A 13,963-nucleotide genomic window follows, 5' to 3' on the forward strand; every position below is an offset into this window, starting at 1 on the left:
ACTACTTTCCGATACACTCCTTAAAAAACTAATAAGAATGGATTGAAGAAACTTTGAGGAATTTCATTATCTATCTCTGATGCAATTTGAAAAGATCACCGGAAAAGTTTTGAATAGAACTTTTGAAAAATTTGAAGGAATTCTGATTTTTTGATTTTCTGTGAAAATTATAAGCGTAACATAACTTTTAAAGGAATCCATATCGGTTTTTTTAATCTATGCAGTAATTTTGGAAGCACTTTCAGGCATCCCTGGACTATTATCCAAAACAGATGTTGAAAAGAAAAAATCTGAGGGAATCTTCGAAGAAATTTGTGAAGCAAATTCTGCAACAATTCCAGGAGAATTTCTCATAGAAATTTCTGAAGCAACCAGTGCAGTGCAAGACTTTCTGAAAGATTCCCTCGATTAGTTTATAAAACTATCCCTAGAGGAGTTCAAGGAGAAATTAATTGAGAAAATATCAAAATAAATTCAAAAAAATTTAATGACAGAATGTTTTGAGAAATGTTGAAAAAAATCCCTTGTTTGTTTTTTGAAAGAATCTGTGGAAGAAGTTTTTGAAAAATGAAAAAAAAAATAAAATCCATGAAAATCTAATAAAATACTAAAAAACACAACTTCAGGGTTTTTTTTCAATAAATTATGAAGAAATCTCGAGAAAACTTCTGGATTGCCTAAATGAATCAATGGAAAGTTTTCTAAAGCAGTCTTTTGAGATATTTCTTAGACATTGTTTGAAGAATTTCTGATGGAATCGTTTAATAAATACTAAAACAATTTTCAAGTGAGATTTTCTAATATGTTCTTTTTTTCCAGTGGAATTTCTGATGAATATTTCCAACTGGAAAGACTTGGAAGACTTTTTGATAGGATTCGTTCCTTTGGGAATTTCTGAAGGAATCGCTGCAAGAATCTCTGAATGAACTTTTGTAAAATTTCCCAGTAAACCCAGGAAGAATCACTGAAGTATAAAAAAAAAATCCGTTCGAAAAAAAACCAAATCAATATTTAAAGTTATTAATACACTCAATAAACTTCTAAAAGAATCACTGGAGGACTTTATGAAGCCAAAAATGCAAGATTTTCTTTAAAAAATATTTGTGAAATTTCTGCTGAAAAACTTAAGGAGTATCCAGAAAAACTTCCAAATAAATTATTGTCGTTATTATTGGAAGAGTTCTTGGAGAATTTCTAAAGAAATTGTTGGAAAATTTGTGAAAGATTCTTTTATTTCTTTATTTCTTTTACAATCCGTTGAAAAAACGGTGTCGGTGAAAAAGGTAATAGGTTAAAACATTTCTGAACTAATCCCAAGAAAAATTTTAATCATATATCGAGGGGAATTTCTGAAGCAATTTGTGGACAAATTTGTGGAAAAATCTCACAGAATTTCAAAAGAAATTCTAGGATAAATTTGAAAATAATATTTGTGAAATTTCTGGAGAAACCCCAAGTGGAATTTCAATAGGAATTCCCGGACTTATCCCTGAAAAATGTTTACGAATAAATCCTTGGAAGATTTCTTGAAAGCAACCCTGAAGGAATTATTGCGAGAATTTCAAGAGGAATCCTTGGTATAATTTCTGAAAAATTTTATGTTGTTTTTTTTTGCACGAATCTCTATTTTCTATTGGCTTTGTACTATAATCCTCCTGATAACGATTGTTCTGAGATTTTAAGTGGGCATCTTGAAGAATTTACCGTAAAATACCACCACACATTCTTTATTGGTGATTTTAATACTGATCTCTTAAAATATAACTATAGATCAAATCGTTTTCGTGATAAACTGTCTTCTATGTCGTGCACATGTCTTAATAACGAGCCAACGTACTTTTATCCCAGTGGCTGTTCTTTACTAGACCTATTCATAACTGATTCTCCTGAAATTGTGTTTAATTTAAACCAAGTCTCAATGCCATTTGCATCCAAACATGATCTAATTTTTGCTTCTTTACGCTTCAGCAAGACTAACGAAACGCCCATCACATATAGGGACTATAAAAATTACAATGCGAGGCGTTTACATGATGGATTTCATAGTTTTGATTGGACTCCATTCTTTGGAATTACTGATAGTGATATTCTACTGGATATTTTAAATAATCGTCTGAAATTTTTACATGATGAGTTCATACCACTACGGAAGCAAAAACTCAAAAGTAATCCATGGTTCAACCGGGCCATCGAAGTTGCTATTGTTGATAGAGATACTGCATATTCTAACTGGAAGCGTACTAGAAATTCTTCTGATGAATTGCATTTTAAAAGATTGAGAAATAGAGTAAACATATTAATACGTGATGCCAAGCGGCAGCATGATTCTAATAATTTTAATGTAAGATTGTCCAGTAGGCAATTATGGTCTAATGTAAAAAAGCTAGGTGTCTCTAAGACTAATTCTTTTGAAAATAATTTTGACTTCTCTGGGGATGAAATTAATGATTTCTTCACCGCAAATTTTACAGTTGACAATACATCGACACCGTCAATGATACATGTTTCGGAAGGGTTTAGGTTTCGTTCGGTGAACGATACCGAAATAATTAGAGCTTTATATTCAATAAAATCAATTGCTGTAGGCCTAGATGGAATTCCAATTATTTTCATCAAAATCATGTCACATTTTATACTACCATATATCAAACATTTGTTCAATACTATTATATCTAGTTCAAAATTTCCGAGAGGTTGGAAAGCAGTGAAAATTATCCCAATTAAAAAGAAACCTAGAGTTAACTCTATTAATAATCTACGGCCAATCAGTATATTATGTGCCCTTTCTAAAGTTTTAGAGAAGCTTTTAAAAACTCAAATTTCTACTTTTGTATCAGAAATGGATTTTCTACACCCACTTCAATCGGGATTTAGGCAGGATCATGGGACCAATACAGCGTTTATTAAGGTTCACGATGATATAGCTAAAGTCGTTGACAAAAAAGGTGTTGCTATTTTGTTACTGATAGATTTTGCGAAGGCTTTTGATCGCGTATCCCATCGGAAACTGTTAATGAAGTTAGGTGAGGTATTTCAATTTTCATATGAAGCAACTAAACTGATTCGGTCCTATCTAACTGATCGATCCCAGGCTGTTTTGTGCAATGGTAATCTATCTCGTTTTGAACATATTTTATCCGGTGTTCCTCAAGGATCAGTGCTGGGACCATTGTTATTTTCATTTTTTATTAACGATCTACCTACAACTTTGCGCTATTGCTCTGTTCATCTCTTTGCTGACGATGTTCAAATATATTTGTGCGAACTAGATCCCAATAATTTTGCTTCATTAAGTGAACGAATCAATCACGACCTTCAAAGAATTTTTGATTGGTCTCAGCGAAACTTACTACCCATTAATTCAGCTAAAACTAAAGCAATGCTTATAAATAGAAATCGGAACCCTTTAACACTTCCTGATTTGATGTTGAATGGAGATAAAATTGAGTTTGTCAATCGTGTAGTAAATTTAGGAATAATTATGACATCTAATTTAAGTTGGGATGATCAGATTAATTCGCAGTGCGGCAAAGTCTATGGGTGTCTAAAAAAATAAACTTAGCTACCAAACATTTTAATTCATCCATTAAACTTCAACTTTTTAAATCCTTGCTTCTACCCCACTTCATTTACGCTGATTTCATTAATTTAAATGCATCTGCTGCTTCGTTAGATAAGATGAGACTTGCATTGAACTCATGCGTTAGATATGTTTATAATTTGAACCGATTTTCGAGAGTAAGTCATCTGCATAATGAGCTTATTGGCTGCAATTTCTCACATTTTTACAGATTTAGGTCATGCGTATTAATATTCAAAATTTTGCAATTGAAAAAGCCTGAATATTTGTTTTCCAAGATTTCTCCAATGCGATCTGATAGAAATAGAAATCTTCTAATTCCACAGCATAGTTCTTCGTATTATAGTCAATCTCTGTTCGCAAGAGGCATTGTCTTTTGGAACCAATTGCCACTAAATATCAAAACATGTGTTTCAATAGTGAACTTTAAAAGGAGCCTGTAACAGTTTTTAACAGTATAATTCTAGTATATATTGGAGTATATGTAATTGTAGATTTTTGTATTGTATGGAGGCATAATTGTCAATCGATTTCTACCAATTGTAGCGATTTAAAAGGCTGCAAGCCTTATGTTACATGAATTTACCAAATAAATAAATAAATAAATAAATCTCTGGCAGAATTCCTGGAAGATCCCACTCATAATGTTTTTGTGGTTAAAGGGGAAATTAATAAAAGTTTGAAAGACTAACAAGTAGTACAAGGAGTAAAATAATAAAAATTATTGAGGGCGCAATAAGAGTTCAAAGACCACAAAAGAGATTTTCCTGACTCGTGTGTGGGATCCAAATCGATTAAGAAAGGCAATTTTTTGATGTATTTATGAGAACGCAAGAATTTAAAAATACAAAGACTACTCTCGCGTATCAGAAAAAAAGTTTTCAATTTCACCAAAGAGCTTTTTGTAGAGAGTGTAGGTTTAGCCTGAGTTCAAAAAGCTTCATGAGACCATGCCTGTGTAGGCATGGTAAGGAAAGGTAAAAAGCACTTTTGTTAGTTGCTTATCGAAAAAAAAACGAAAAGATAAAAAAAATAAGTAGCCCACATTAAATCAAACATAAGAAGATAAATAAGCTAAGAGATAGAAATGGCAGATGCACCATGTAAAGTGGCCATCAGAATGAAGACGTTGAAGTGATTCCAACACCATAAGCCAGATTAATTGGTCAATTAACCATTAAAATGCTTTCGAGTTTGCAACCCGAAAAGTAAACCAGCACTAATTCCCATCTTTACATCTCTCTCTCTCTCGCCCTCTTGTCCCAATATCCAGATGCGAAAACTGCGTGAGTCCGAATCGTCATGTAGCGGAACAATCAGCAAGAGCACCAGCCACAGTAGCATCCAGTCTGTCTGCGACGAGCCGGAACAGAACGCTGATGCTGACGCTGATCCGGTAGCAGCCCCGGCCAAGCAGCAGTCAACGACCCTCAACTCCAATCACAATCAATTACCAATCGCTCCTTCTTCGGAAACGACGACGCACTGCAACATTGGCGGTGACAGCAGCAGCAGTATAGACTGTCGTCACCCTACTACTAGCTATAATCCAGCAACGAAACTTGTTAATACATGCACTACCACCTTAGGATTAGAAACGACGACGTGTGGCGATGATGACGGTGCATCTGAGGTAAGTTCCGGTCGGTTGAGCTTCGCGTTTGTCACGAGTCGATTGACATAAGAGTCAATTATCTTCTATCAACTATTAACTTTTCAAACTATCCTCTATGTTAACCCTTACTGTTAATTTCTCCACTTCTTTGTCTTTATTTTATAACTTTTGATTTTGTATATTCCTTTTACTATATATTCTATCTTCTGCTTTCTATTTTCTTTCTTTTATATTCTTCTATGCTGTATTAAAAATCTTCTATTCGTTTTTTTTCTGTATTGTTTTGCATTTTCTGATTATTTTTATCTTATATTCAATATAATTGATCTTATTTGTATTATCTTGTACTTTTGTGCTCTTTTTTCTATTTTTTTTTTTCGTTTACATCTTTTATCTTTCATGCCACATATTCCTATAATTAAGTGTCTAAAAATCTTGTGACATTCAACTCGAGCAGTCAACTCAACGCTTCACCGTTTCAATTGCCTTCCTGTTTTGTTATGAAAAACCACGATTCTAATTCTTCCTCAATTTTCAGCCACACGAATCACGAACAATGGAAGCTCACAACGACGAATTGCATGCTTCTGTTAGATTAGTAAGCCACCTGAACGACGGAGACGTCCTCAGTCACGCCAGCCCCCCTAGTAGTAATAGCACCCACAGCAGCGAACCAAGTGTCGTAGTCCAAACCATGACCACAAACCCCCACACAACACCCCCCATGATGACAGCCGGTAGACAGTTGTCCTCCGTATCGGATGCCGATTCTGCCATATCATCGGCGCCGCCATCGCTTAGCCCGCAGCCCACCGGTTGTCCCAACTCGCCGGAAGTCTGGCGAGCACACATCCACCTTCAACCGGCGGCCGACGACCAGAACCATCTGCAATTGCTGCGGGACCAAAGTCAACTGAAGGAGATCAAACTGGAGCTGGATCGGATGCAGGCCAAGTACGATCTGCTCAGTGCGGACTACAGCAAGGCCAAGCAGCAGATCGACGATCTCGAGCGGGAGTTGATGGAGGTCAGTGTTAGTCCGGCTCAGCCGGAGACTCTCCACGATCGGATCCAAGAGCATAAGGAGAGATTAATGGTTTGTTTATGCTTTTTAGGCGGCGCAAGCTCAGCAGGAGAGAGCCAAGTTTGCCGAACGGATCGACTATCTGGTGCAGCGAGAGGAAAATCTGCTTCGAGAGAGTCACGAACTGCGCGAGCAGAATGAACTGCTCGAGTTCCGGATCATCGAGCTGGAGGAAAGCCACGATAAGGTAAGTGGGGGTTTTCTATGGTTGGTGTCCTCAATGGTAGAGAGGGTAATGGATTGGGTATTGGATGAATTCGAGCACCGGGTAAGCTGAAGAAGTAATAAGTGAATGAAGTCAATAAGTGGAGGTGGAGGCGCATGGTCATCGACGGGGAAACTGTGATCCAATGCATTCTGTGCAATGCTGAAAACGAATCTAGGGATAATTAGTGATTGTTGTAAGCAAAATGATATGGATGTGGAATCGATTTCAATATTTGAAAATTTCCTAGAAAAATCAACGATAACGCACATCAAACCAGCTGAACATCCATTTCTAAAACTAAAAAGAATGTGCCTGTAGAGAGATTCACTTATTTTAGAGTAAATAATTACGTCGGACAATTCTAATTCTGTTTTGGCAAATTATTTAGAAATTTGATCGGAAATTTCATTGATATTTTTGCTTTGTTTCCTAAGAACCTTCGATAATTTTGTTGGAGCTATTTTATTTTAATGGAATTCTTTGAAAATTTCTTCGGCAATGACTTAAGGATTTCCTTTTGACAATTATTTTCAAACTTTCTTCTGATGTTTGATTGAAAATTATTTGACATGTTTTTCTTGCTATTTATTTTCGACCTTTTTTGGTAATTTGAAAGTTCCCTTGCCAATTTCTGTGAAAATTACTTTTAAAAAAATTCAAGAAATTTCGTTGGTAATTAACAAATTGTTTGAAAATCCTTTTGATGATTCCTTTGAACAATTCTTTGGAAGTCGCATTGGATTTTCCTGGAAAACTTCTTTGGAAATTCGTTTTTTTTGTTTTCGTTGTTCCACATTGTTTCTGATTATTTTGTACGTTTCTTTGGCAATTTCTTTGAAATTTTTCGCAGTCAATTCTTTGATATTCATTTGTGGATTCACTTAAACATAGCTACAGCTTTAAGTAATATAAATTGCTTTTGTGATAAATCCTTTTGAATTTCATTTACGTTGATAATTTCTTTGTCATTTTTAAATGGGACTATCTTGGAAAATGCCTCTGGTAGTTTCTTCTGTAGTTCTGTAATTTCTGAAGATTTCATCGATCATTCCTTTGAAAATTACTTCTACAGATTCTTTGGAAATTTATGAGCAAATTCCATTAGTATTTTTTTAGAAAAGTCGTATAATGCGAATTGCTTCGCCAATTTCTACAGTATTTCTGCTTTTTTTGTTTATATTAACGTGCATTTTTGTTTTTGGTGAAACATCTCCACTGAAACAAAGCTTGCTTCTCATCTGTTTTACATGAGCACTTTCACAGCTATAAACTATGAGCTTCCTCTGTGAATGAGCATTTTGCATTCATGTATATTCTAGACCAAGTGAGTCAAGAAAATTTCCTTCAAGAAAAGTTTCTGGACAAAACAGGAATCGGACCCGTCAGCCTCAGCTTTGTTATGCTGTTTATCCGTACGCTTATCGCATTGGTTACACAGCGCAACATTTTTTTGTCTCAAGAACAAACTTATGTATCTCCGAAGGATTTTGGGCCGCTGAATCTGAATCCGGGCTCAGATTTGCTCCAACACGTCACAATTTTGAGCTATACCTCAATTTATAGGGCAAAATATGCGATTTTGGGCTTTTTTGACTGCAAGCCATTAAGCAAGGAAATATTTTTTTAAGCAATCAAAAGGTTAATTGGTCAATTAACATCTAAATTAACGACTCATGCAAAATATTTCGTTTTACCTAATCAAATTTGATAGATTTAAGCATTTTATGTTAGTATGAAAACTTGCATGCAACTTTTGGAGGGTTACTTGTATGGGAAATATCATACCTAACATAAATCGCTTAAAACTATCAAATTCGATTTGGTAAAACGAAATATTTTGCATAAGTCGTTAATTTAGATGTTAATTGACCAATTAACCTTTTGATTGCTTAAAAAAAATATTTCCTTGCTTAATGGCTTGCAGTCAAAAAAGCCCAAAATCGCATATTTTTCCCTATAAATTGAGGTATAGCTAAAAATTGTGACGTGTTAGAGCAAATCTGAGCCCGGATTCGGATTCAGCGGCCCAAAATCCTTCGGAGACACATAAGTTTGCTCTTGAGACAGACAAAAAGTTATTTTTTGTTACGCTGTGTTATAAGGGTCTTTCTACTTTGTGCATTTATCAAAAAAAAAACAAAAAAAAAGTAAATCCGGTTGAAACTATTTCGGAAATTCCTTCGGCAATTCTCTTGAACTTTCGTCTGCATTTGATTGGAAAATACCGTTTGATGACACCATTTAGTATGAAAACGGTTTCAATATTGCGTTCAGAGAAATTTCTTCATTTGTTCTTCTGGCAATTTTGACAATTCCATTGAAAAGGTAATTTTGTTTTTTTTTTGCATTTCTTATGTATTTCTTATGTATGCTTGGATGAAAATTCAGCAATTTTAATGGAACTCATGAAAAAAAAAATCCATAAGAATATCTATGGGCATTTTTGAAGCAGTCTCGAAGATTTCACCGTGAAAAATTTTATCGTTATTGCAGAAAGACTCACCCGAGGAACGTCTATGAGAATATTGATATAAATCACCAAAAACTACTAAAGAAATTACTAAATTTCTGAAGGATGGTTCAAATAAATTTTCGAAAAAGAGTTTATAAATAATTTGCAGACGGAAAATTACTGTGAATTTAACCCTCTTGTGCAATTTCTTCGAAATTTTATTTTGAAAAACCGTTCGATAACTTTGGGAAAATCCATTCGGAAAATTTTTTAGAAATTATTTCGGATTTTGTTTCAGTTTTTTAGCCTTTCTCTTGCAAAAAATTGAAAAACTCTTTTGAAAACTCCTTGGAAAATTTCTCCAATTATTTCAATGCTTTCTTAGGATTATCTTTGAGAATTTCTACAGAAATTTTTTTGGGAAATCTTTGGCAAGTTGATCAATGATTCCTTTGCAAAATCCTTCAGGAATTAATCTGGGTGTTTCTTCAATAACGTCATCGATTATTCCTATCGGCAATTCCCTTGTTTTTTTTTGTGATAATACGTTTTAAATTTATTTGGCGATTGCCTTACGATTTTCTGCTGATGATTCTTTTGGAAAGCTGACATTTATTTCATAAACAAAAAGTATCCTTTGGGAATTTGTCCGGACTATATTGGTTTATTTGTGACATTCTTTAGAAATTTCTCGCGCTTAGTATCATACGGGCGTATCTACATTGATCGATTTCTCTTCATTGATTTTCTCTTTTGTTAATAACTTGGCCGGCAGATCTTTTTCGGTTGTTTGTGTTGTTTAAGATGCTAGTCCTAGTCGTCCTTTATTGAAGCACACCGAGAGATCATCCGAATATTGGTCGTATTTCCCGGAATAATCCGAAGAGAAAATCGATGAAGAGAAATCGATCATTGTAGATACGCCTGTATGATACTAAACGCGAGATTTCTTCGGCAATTGCTCTGGGAAAAGCTACTAAGTAGCATACCTTTAAAAGTATATCTTATAATTCCTTCAGGAATTCCTCAGCAAATTTTCTTTGGAAATTCCTTCTGTCTATTTTGCTGGGAATGCTTTTGCCTGGTGTAATGTATTTTAGGTTTTATTCATGTGCTTTTTCAAATATAGAAATTTGTTTGAGGGGATTCTTGGGGTTTTTTTTTGTCAATTTTTCCCAACATTAGGTCGTTACAAATATTTATTTCACTTTTTGTCCCAAAAATCTTTGGCTGGTCGAGGGAGGGGGATAAAAATAATAAAGAATTTAATCTGAAAAGTATTAAAAACTCATTGGATTTGTTAAAGAATTTTAGCAAGACCCGATATTTGGATACATTTTTTTATCTGCTCCCTCAAAATGCAAAATCCAGTCAAAAAAATTTGAAGGGGGGGAGACAAAAAGTCAAAATTAAATTTGTATCAGCCTTACTTTATTTTCTCTTTAAAACTATTCCACGATAGTTCTGTTGGAATTATTTCAGTTCTTTTCAAGGGATTTTCCTTATTGTACATATTCATATTTTTTGCAGAATAGTACGAGACACTTCCTGACAGACTTTTGAATTTTTGCTGCAATTGCTTACAAAAGTTTCACAAAGACTTTCCTACTAGATTTTCAAGATTACCTAAAAATGCATCCGAAACTTCTCTCCAGGAATATATGTCTAGCATAACACCTTCAGCTCGTGCTTTTGAAAAAGTTTGAAATTCCAGGAGGATTTACAAGTGCTGGAACTTCTGCAGTTCTTACTGCTTACTGCTAAGAAATGCATAAACATTTGATTTTATAAACTAAGCTTGGCAAACAGCAGTTGAAAACTAATAGAAAAGAGATTGTATTGCCGCTCTTATCCTAAAATTTGATCGATCCAATTACCAACGACACTGTCGTAAGTTTAGATTGATATTTTTGAAAATTTGTCAACTTAAGGTCAAGTTTGAATACAATATTAAACTAAAACATGTTCAAAGTTTCTTTGACTTATTATCTTTTAAATAAGACCTGGGTTCTTGAAAGGTTTGGGTCTGAAAAAATTTCATGTTTTCAAGGGGATGACCTCAAACTTTTGATCGGAAGTGTATTTTTTTTATTAATTAATTTTGTGTCCTTAGTTACCTACAGGTATGAAAATAAATTCTCAATGAAATTAGGAATTTTTTTTTTTTTTTTTTTTTTTTTTTTTTTTTTTTTTTTTTTTTTTTTTTTTTTTTTTTTTTTTTTTTTTTTACTTATTCGTTTATTTGGAAGGCTCGGGCGCCACATGGGCATAACTGAGCTGAAATCTTTTGTTTTTTTACAATGGTTATACATTTTACAATTTATTACTGCCTTAAAACTATGTTAGTTTGGGAAGCCGAAGTACTCGCGGCTGTTTCGAGGTTAAGGATTGAAGAAAAAAAATGGGAAAGACGGATTTATGGGTTTAAAACTAAATTATTTGCTAACTTATACTAAAACTTTGATGGGACAAATTGTCCATATCTGTAACGGAACCAAAAAGAAAGGACTTTATCGGTAGAAAACGACAAGAAGAGGACAAACGGAAGGGGGTGACGACAGACAGGGGCGAACAACAAAACCAAAAGGCGGACAACGAAAACAAGGAACGTACTTCATCAAACTCTGACATCAACACGTTTCAAAAACTGGTAAATCAGGTTCATGTATTCCAAATCAAGTCCTGCCAACACTTCTCTAACGGGTTTCTGTTGTTTTCCTCGGACCCGGAGAATTTCATGTAGCTCAGATCTGACCTCACGATACTCATTGCATCCCCACACGACATGTTCGATATCCTGGTAAGCCACGCCACAGACACAGAGATTGCTTTCTGAGAGCCCAACACGGAAGGTATGTGCGTTCAACAAATAGTGGTTGGACATCAACCGACACATTACACGAATGAAATCGCGGCTCAAATCCAACCCTTTGAACCATGGCTTCTTCGATACCTGTGGAATGATGGAGTGCAACCATCTACCCATCTCTCCATCTCTCCATTTGTGTTGCCAGCTGATCAAGGTCTCCTGACGGGCCAATTAAAAAAATTCGTCGAAGGCGATTTGACGCTCATAAATATCGCCTTCGCTAGCGCCCACCTTAGCCAGAGAGTCCGCTTTCTCATTGCCCGGAATTGAGCAATGTGAAGGGACCCAAGCTATGGTGATGATGTATGAGCGTTTGGACAAAGCACTCAAGACTTGGCGTATTCCTTTCAGGAAGTACGCTGAGTGCTTCATCGGTTTCATTGACCGAACAGCCTCCAGAGAGCTTAGACTGTCGGTAAAAATGAAGTAGTGCTCAGGTGGGAGAGTGCGAATGTACTCTAAGGTGTAGTATATAGCCGCTAGCTCAGCAATATATACCGAACATGGCTTTTGAAGCATAAAGGTGGCGCTATGAAATTCGTTGTAGACACCGAATCCAGTCGAATCATCGGTTTTGGAACCATCTGTGAAGAACTGTCTGGCCCCGCTAACATGCCCGAACTTACTTGCAAAAATTTGTGGAATACCTATGGAACGAAAAGATTCCGGTATACCGGTGATCTCATCCTTCATAGAGAGATCAAAATCCACAGAGGAGCTGTCGAAGTCTGAGAAGTTGTCACGATTGGTGTTAACCGGAGATGGGCTTACCTCCAGCGTCATGTACCAGTAGTACACACTCATAAAACGAGTTTGGGGATTCTGTTCGAGCAGCTTTTCGAAGTTTTCTATGACCAACGGATTCACAACCTCGCATCGGATGAGGAACCGAAACGACAACTCCGCAAAGCGGTCTGTCAGAGGCTGTACACCAGCAAGTACCTCTAAACTCATTGTGTGAGTCGAGTTCATGCAACCTAACGCGATCCGAAGGCAACGGTACTGAACCCGTTGAAGCTTCAGCAAGTGTGTTTTCGCCGCGGCTTGAAAACAGAAGCTACCGTATTCTAAAACCGATAGAATGGTTGTTTGGTACAGCCTGATCAGATCTTCCGGGTGTGCTCCCCACCATGTTCCGGTAATAGTTCGCATAAAGTTGATTCGTTTTTGGCATTTCTGTATCAGATACACAATGTGCTTCCCCCAGGTGCATTTGGAGTCGAACCAGACGCCGAGGTATTGTGAAGACATGCTATGAGTGATTGTCTTACCCATCAGAACGAGCGGAAACTTTGCCGGTTTGTGTTTTTTAGAAAAGACAACCATCTCAGTTTTCTCCGGAGAGAACTCGATACCCAGCTTGAGAGCCCAAGTAGACAAATTGTCCAAAGTATCCTGTAGTGGTCCTTGCAGATCGACTGCTATTGATCCCGTTACAGAGACAACACAGTCATCCGCAAGCTGCCTTAACGTGCAGTTTTCCATGAGACAATCATCTATGTCTCTAACATAAAAGTTGTAAAGAAGGGGGCTTAGACATGAACCCTGAGGGAGGCCCATGTAGCTAATTCGTGAAACTGTCAAGTCACCATGAGCGAAACTCATCTGCTTCTCAAACAGCAAATTATACAAAAAGTTGTTAAGAATTGGGGAAAGGCCACAGTCGTGTAGTTTGTCGGAAAGAACATCGACACAAACTGAATCAAAAGCACCCTTAATATCCAAAAACACTGAGCCCATTTGCTGCTTTTGAGCAAAGGCAAGCTGAATTTCTGAAGAAAGCAACGCAAGACAGTCGTTCGTACCTTTGCCTCTGCGGAAACCAAACTGTGTGTCTGACAACATGCCATTCGATTCAACCCATTTGTCCAGTCGAAAGAGAATCATCTTCTCCAACAGCTTCCGTAGACAAGACAACATCGCGATTGGACGGTACGAATTATGATCCGACGCGGGTTTCCCGGGTTTTTGAACAGCTATCACCCTCACTTGTCTCCAATCATCCGGAACGATGTTGTTATCCAGGAACTGATTGAACAAGTTCAACAAGCGCCTCTTAGCGACGTCGGGGAGGTTTTTAAGCAAGTTGAACTTGATTCGATCCATTCCTGGAGCGGAATTGTTACATGAAAGAAGAGCAAGTGAGAATTCAATC

At 36.3% G+C, this 13,963-nt stretch overlaps 1 protein-coding gene across 3 annotated transcripts in view; it reads left to right on the forward strand.

The window, feature by feature from the left end:
• LOC115260992 (uncharacterized) overlaps positions 1-13,963 on the forward strand; it is a 576,828-nt gene that overhangs the window by 464,839 nt on the left and 98,026 nt on the right. For all 3 annotated transcript variants that reach the window (XR_009995597.1, XR_009995598.1, XM_062842280.1), the window contains exons 6-8: positions 4,854-5,213; positions 5,734-6,222; positions 6,311-6,466. Coding sequence is in view for 1 of the 3 variants with exons in the window: in XM_062842280.1 (XP_062698264.1) it covers positions 4,854-5,213; positions 5,734-6,222; positions 6,311-6,466 (1,005 nt within the window). In the remaining 2 variants the exon portion in view is untranslated. The remainder of the gene's footprint in view (positions 1-4,853; positions 5,214-5,733; positions 6,223-6,310; positions 6,467-13,963) is intronic.

This window comes from Aedes albopictus, chromosome 3, assembly GCF_035046485.1.
Source record: "Aedes albopictus strain Foshan chromosome 3, AalbF5, whole genome shotgun sequence".
NCBI classification, from domain to species: domain Eukaryota; kingdom Metazoa; phylum Arthropoda; class Insecta; order Diptera; family Culicidae; genus Aedes; species Aedes albopictus.